General features: G+C 48.1%; 1 protein-coding gene across 1 annotated transcript in view; it reads left to right on the forward strand.

Annotated features, from left to right (window-relative positions):
- LOC104496621 (leucine-rich repeat-containing protein 4B-like) overlaps window positions 1–929 on the forward strand; it is a 1,272-nt gene extending 343 nt beyond the window's left edge. The window contains exon 2 of the mRNA XM_010139766.1: window positions 169–929. Within this exon, the coding sequence (XP_010138068.1) occupies window positions 169–929 (761 nt within the window). The remainder of the gene's footprint in view (window positions 1–168) is intronic.
- Window positions 930–6,958: the final 6,029 nt, after the last annotated feature.

Here is a 6,958-nt window from a genome sequence, read left to right on the forward strand (position 1 = left end):
CACGCCTCACCTACCTGCATGCAAATACTTTCAGAGGACTATTAAACCTCATCAGCCTAGATTTGTCCCACTGTAATATCTTCGAAATCCACCCACTTCTATTTTCACATCTGCCTTCTCTAGAAAGACTCAATTTAGCCTCCAATAACATGCGGTATGTCCCCCAAGCCTTTCGGAACCTCTCCAGCCTCACGAGGCTGTCCCTGGAGGGCAACCACATAGAAGCCATTGGCAGAGATTCCCTGAAGGACCTGGAAACCCTGTACGATCTGAATCTCAGGAAGAATCGGATATGGATCATTCAAAACGGTGCTTTTACAAAGCTGCTCAGATTGGGCGTGTTAAATTTAGGACACAACTTCATCGCTGATTTGCCTAATCAGCTTTTCGACGGCTTGATCCAGCTCAAGACAATGCACCTTGAAGCCAACAGAATCACTGCTGTCGACTGCACTTTCAGACGTCTGCTGAACTTGAGAAACTTGTACCTGAACAACAACCAGATCTCCTCAATCTCAAACTCCGCTTTCTTGAACTTAAACAAGCTGCATTTCCTTCACCTGAGCAAGAACAACCTCAGCTCCCTTCCCATCCACTTGTTTGCTGAACTGCCAAAACTGAAGTACGTGTTTTTATACCACAACCCCTGGAAATGTGACTGCAAGATGCTTTGGTTCTGGCAGCGGATCGCGACGCACCGGGGCGTGATCGAAGGGCTGCACTGTGCCTTCCGCGGCCCTCACAACACCACGACGCTTGACACCCCCCGTCCCGGGGACCTGACTGACTGCACGGTGCCGCCTGTGCTGGCAAACGAAGACAAGTGCGGGGTGGCCGATACCAGCGCGGCTCCCAGACCTGCTGCTCTCCCCAGCAAAGTCATCTTACTGGCACTTGTCTGCCACACGTGGTATTTTGCGAGGGGATGAGACATCTCCGTGGCCACATTTTGTCAATTATAAATGGAGGCCCTTTTCTAGCTATTTGTTTGTGAAAAATGGTTTTCATTACAGGTGGTTTTTAAATGGAAATAGAAGGATTTTATTGTATAGGAATAAAAGTTTTAATTCATGGACAATGCTCGAATCTGAAATACTAATATCAAAATTCAATGTAAATATTCACGTGCAGAGGAGAAGCTGACATCAGCAAGTTTAGGGTTGGGGCTTGTGCTGGGTGATGCGGGGCTGGGACGCATGGCTCCACCACAGCCTCTGTCCTCCCCCTTTCCTGACTGACCCCAGCCACAGGGATCTCTCAGGGAAGAGCTACCTTCCTGCACCCAGCCCACTGCAGATAGTGTGAGTGCTGCTGAAGCAGGACAAAACCACATGTTTTGCAGCACATCTGGAGCCCCTAGAAAAAGCTCAGCCCATCAGCATTCTTGTGAATGGGAGGTTCTGCACGGGTGTGCCACAGCTGGCCCACGAGCTGCTTTGCTATTAGACAGGCTGAAGGAGTGAAAATGTCACCAAGTAAAACATTTTATCGCTCGGCTGTCCTTGTCCCTTGCAATATTGAGCTTCAGCTGACGTGGCTCTCAGTTTACCCCTGCAAAAAGCTCATTTGTCTCAGGGATGGTCTGAAGGAGTTGCATCTCCCCGCATTTTGTCGATGAGCTCTGGCATGGCATCACACTACTGTCATACCCCTGAGCCACCGCCCTGCAGTGGCTGGGAGACACTGATGGGTCGTCTTGAGGTCTCCATCTCATCAGTATTCACTTCTCTTTCCTCCCTCACACAGATTAGCCTTCTCCATCCTCCCAAGTATTTATTCCCCTTTAAGTATTGGAAGGCCACAATGAGGTCTCCTCAGAACCTTTTCTTCTCCAGGGTGAACAACCTCGAGTCTCTCAGCCTGTCCTCAGAGAAGAGGTGTTCCACCTCTCTGATCATTTTTATGACTCTCCTCTGGATCTGCTCCAACAGGTCCATGTTTTTCTCATGCTGAGGACTCCAGAACTGGACACAGGACTCCAGGTGGGTTCTCACCAGAGTTGACTAGAGGGGCAGAATCACTTCCCTTGCCTGACTTGTCGGCCACGCTTTTCATTTTGGAGCCTAGGATACAGCTGGCCTTCTGGGCTCTGAGTGCAGATAGCCAGCTCATGTCCAGCTTTTCATCCACCCATACCCCAAAGCCCTTCTCCACGGGGCTGCTCTCAATTCCTTCATCCCCAGCCCGTATTGATGCTGGGGGTTGCTCCGACCCAGGTGCAGGACCTTGCACTCTGCTTTGTTAAACCTCATGAGGTTTAACATGGGCCTGCTTGTCAAGCTTCTCCCTCTGCATGGCATCCAGTCCCTCAGGCGTGCTGACTGCACCACTTGGCTTGGCGTCATCTAAAGACTTGCTGAGGGTGCACTGGATTCCACTGTATGTCACTGATGAAGATACCGAACAGCACTGGTCCCAGTACAGACATCTTTGGCTTTCTCTCCGAGATGCTTCCAGTGGTATTTCTCACCTGACTTCCAAACAGAAGGACACCTAGACAACACTGCAGAGAGGTGACCAATTTTTCGGCAGTTATCACTATACAAACTCTTGCCCTAACACATGCCCAATGTTTACCAAGTTCTCACAGGAGGAAGCAACAGAATGTGTGGCAGAAGCACCACATTTCTCCTTGTCCTTAGAGGAATTATCCCAAGTTCTCTAGGTAAGAGAGAAATAAACCTTTGCTAAGTACTGAAAAGACACAAACAAGGACATTTTGACAAGGGAAATCTGCCGTGGAGTGTGGACCAGTAAGACCAGCTTTGGCTGTTGCACCACTGAAGGGACAAGCCGGGGCTGCACAACAAAACCACACACGCAGATGGGTCATTTTGTAGATTTGTGCAAAGTATCCAGCGGTCAATAAGGTTTTGCTTACATTTTGTTTGTGCTGTTTCATCATTTTGTTTGTGCATTCAGCACCGTCCCAACTCAGCTTCACATACTTTGGGAAAAAACTCCAATTGGTTTCTTGCTTTTGCATCCCTCTCTGCAATAGAAAAAGGCAGAAGCACAGCACAAGAAAGCAAAACCCACCTGAGCAATTTCTTAAAGTCCCTATGAAATAAGGTATTTTCCATTGAAAATATAAACTGGTGATAATTTTAAATGAAAGATAATCTCGTCTCCTCTGATGCTTGCAGGAAATATTCCTTCCGCTATTACGCCACCACCTGGTTAAATACTGAACAGAAGCACAACTAAAGCTTCTGTGCTACAATGAAGCAGCGATAGAAATACTTCACAAATTGTACACAGCAGCTCTAGAAGCTATATTTTTCATCCAGACAAAAAAAATTTTGCAAGGAATACAAGAAAACTTTCCACCGAAAAACCCCACAGGCCCTGAAGATGCAGTCTGGGCTTGGAAAGACCTTTGAAGCAGATCCTTTAGATTAAGGACAACATGCAAACGCAGGAGCAAGCTCAACTGTTAAAAAAAAATTCAGCATGCACGAAGCTGCCACTGCTCAAAAACCCTGGAAACGAAAGCACCTAATTGAATAAACAAAACCAAGTAATTTAATAAAAAATAACACATAATTGAATATGAAGGAGCAAAAAGACTTACAGGAACAAAGCAACGTGCTGAAGCTCACATCTCTGGCTCCTGTCAGAAACCTGTAGCAGCACCTGACAGAACGGGAACTCTTTGAAAGCTTGCTTTCCAGGGGCGCTCTTCGGAGAACGCGCTGCGCTTTATCCTGCCTGCCCTGCACTACACCTTCACTGTGAGATCTCTGCTTTGCTTTGACCCAAAACTTTTTTTTGAATTAGACCATTTCTTAAACACATCCAGCACAAGGAGGAGATGATTCCCCGCTCAGTAATTGTCAGAGCACCCATTCTTCCCCCTTTAACCTGGCAGCAGGAGGCAAAAGAGGCAAGAAACAACAGACGGACGTGGTCACTTCCAAAGTCTAAGAATTTTGACATTAATTATACTCTATCTCCAGCCAGTTCTATAAATCACTAGACAACTCCTTCAGCGGGATGGCTGTGATTCTGCTTATGGCACACCCCTCCACCTTCCGTGAAAACATACGCTGTTTCCTGCGGGAAGCTTTGTTTACGTATTTTCTTTTGAAGAGGCGGTACCAGCGGGAAGCTCCCAGCTGGCTGTACACGAGTCCGTGCAGTAAACCACTGAGAGGGTTTGCTGACGCTGCTGGCACTCTGAGCAGAGTGCTCCCAGCCGGTGCCATCGCATCCCATGCCTTGACCCCCGCAGCAGGCAGGATTCCTGCTCATCTTCTCTCAGGTGCCCTCTCCAGCTTCCTGTCAAATTTCTCCCTTTCATCTGCCCTGTTTTCATCTGCTACCCATAGAAAAATTCAGTTCCTCTCACTCAACTAGCCTTTCATCTCTGAAGTCCATAGAAAGCATAAGGGTACAGGAGCAGCTACAGCTTCAAATAAACGTGTTCCTCCTCTGCTTTTAATGGAGTGATCCCTTCTGTGCTCCCAGCAGCACCAGCCTCTCAACGAGCTTTGAAGGACCTGCACCTAATACCAGATTTGCATCTGGCCATTACAGATGAGGTAAGATAGCACAGGGCATTGCCACCCAGCAGCACCAGCTGCAGGAGGCGCATGGAAGATTTCTGACCAGAGAAGGGGCTGGAGAGGGAGGGGGCATCTCACTCTGACCACCGTTTTCAAACCAAGCAAGGAAAATAGCTAATCTTTTAAGCACTAAACCCAGAAGTTTCTTCAAGAAGCTGCACCTCCACTCTCTCCTGTCCAAAAGCATCACAGCCCTCTACGTTTTCAGGTGTGATTCCTCATCCTCCACACTGCAAATTTCCCCTGTGCTCTCTCGGCCTCCCAAGCCTGAGCAGGTGACCCTGCACCCCAGCAAACAGCGGTGCCCCCTCAGGCACAGCTGGCTGTAGCAGCTGGATGGCAGTACCTTGTCCCTGGATGGCACCCCAGCCCCAGGCTTACCTCTGTCACTCCCGTGTGGCAGACACATTTGCTGCCTGCTGCTGCACGAGGGATGTGGGCATCTGGCCACCAAAGAAAGCTCTCATGGGGTGGGAGCATCTGCTGCAGGACTTGTGTGTTCACACTGCCATCCTGTGCACCACCGGAGACTCATCCAGCTCGCACGTACACCCACATCACCCCACCATGCTGCCAAGGCAGAGACTTGCGGGTGCCAAATAATCTTGGTAATATAATTACACTTAAATTACCTGAAAAACGCAAAGAGGAGACCAAAGGGAAACCATGGACCGTTCGTACCATGGACTCCAGATGACCTATGTAACACTTGAACAGAAATCCCTTTACCACAGGATCTGCCTCTGCAGTAGTCTCATGGAGGACAGGGTCACAGTAAGAGGAGCTTGGAAGTTTTTTTCTTTTTAAAGCAAGGAAGAAAGAAAAACGAAAGTGAGGACACAACCACATACATGGTTCAGGAGCCCTGAAAACGCTGCATTGGAACAGAGCTCCTTCCCACCAGCACCGTCACACCATGTGACAGCTTAGAGCATGGGATCGGGAATGATGTATTTGGAATTTGGGTTACACTACTCCAAGCATTTGGCTTGTGGGGGTTCTGAAGTGGCTCAAGCCCACAGCTATGCCACCCTGCTTGCCCAAGAAAGAGAAGGCCAGGCACCACCTCATAACCTGGGTTAATCCACAAACTCATCCCCATTCCATTAGCAGACAAGCTGCAATGTGCCTCTTGCACATTGTTTTCACCACAGGGGGAGGGGGGAAATCATTCCAGACAGGTCAGGAGGGGAACAACCCAGACCAGGTTTACGTAGTTAAGGTCACATAAGTTTGTTTACGTGACACCAGGACCACGGAGATTGTTCCTGATTTTCATTAAAGCCACTAGTTGCTCTAAGGACTTCTGCATTCTCAGGCCACTGCTTTAGCAAAGCTCACCAGATGCTCAGGCTCTTACTCACGGGTTGCATGAGTGAAGCAATTGGTGCACTGGGATCACCACCTCCCTCCGGCATGCACAGCCCTGTTCCAGCCTTGTAGGACACAGCGAGTAGGCAACACCCCCCCAGCAGCCAGTGGCATCCCCTCTCCCTCCACAGCAGCCTGAGACACAAATCACGCCAGACCTGTGTCAGCTGCCACTGGAAACAGCAGTTTCTGGAAATGAGCCCAGAGGGCACGTCCCTGACACAGCGAACAACTTTTCTTCCTTCTGGGTTTCACTCCAGTGGGACTCCTTCCTACACCTACAGACGTTATCTCTGCGCACATGGCAAGATTTCAAGAGCAAGGTTTCACAGACGCTGCCACAAAGGCAAACCCTTGCCGAAACACGGGCTGAGAATAACTGCACTGCCGGTGCCTATTTCAAAAACCAAGAGTTGCGCGAGCACACCCTGATTTTAGGTATCTTACAGATCAACGGTCCTGGTGCAAAACAAGAAGATCATCCAAAGGCAACCTAAAGCAGCTGAGGACAGGCTGCCATGCTGGGTCACTGTAAGTAAGGACAGAAGCATGTATTTAAATGTTTTTATTTCAACTAATGCTTTGCCACCATATTACATCACTTTGAATAGCCTGTAATAGCAATATGATCTCAAAATATAGCAAACAGCTTGCCAAAGCAAGATAATATTAAATCCTATGGATAGAGCATCTTTCTTCTTTGGCGACAACGCTTCCTTTTATCTCTAAAAATAGTTCTATGTTCCAGCACATTCGCTGTTCAGTTTATTGAACCCTGCTTTTTATAACATTTGCCTCTTCCCTGCACAAAACCTCTTCACAATGTAGTATGGTTTTATATCCAACAGCATTTTAAATAAAAAAGTTATAGTTTTCATGCAGATCTTTGTAAAAATTATTTTCTAGGTGCCCAGAACTGAACCAAGATGCATACGAAAAAGCATTCACTTCCATTCTCAGGTGTAACTGTGCCATCAGCAACATGCTATCATGTTACCGTGAGAGGTCCGAGGATGGTG

This window comes from Buceros rhinoceros, unplaced genomic scaffold, assembly GCF_000710305.1.
Source record: "Buceros rhinoceros silvestris isolate BGI_N320 unplaced genomic scaffold, ASM71030v1 scaffold12437, whole genome shotgun sequence".
NCBI classification, from domain to species: domain Eukaryota; kingdom Metazoa; phylum Chordata; class Aves; order Bucerotiformes; family Bucerotidae; genus Buceros; species Buceros rhinoceros.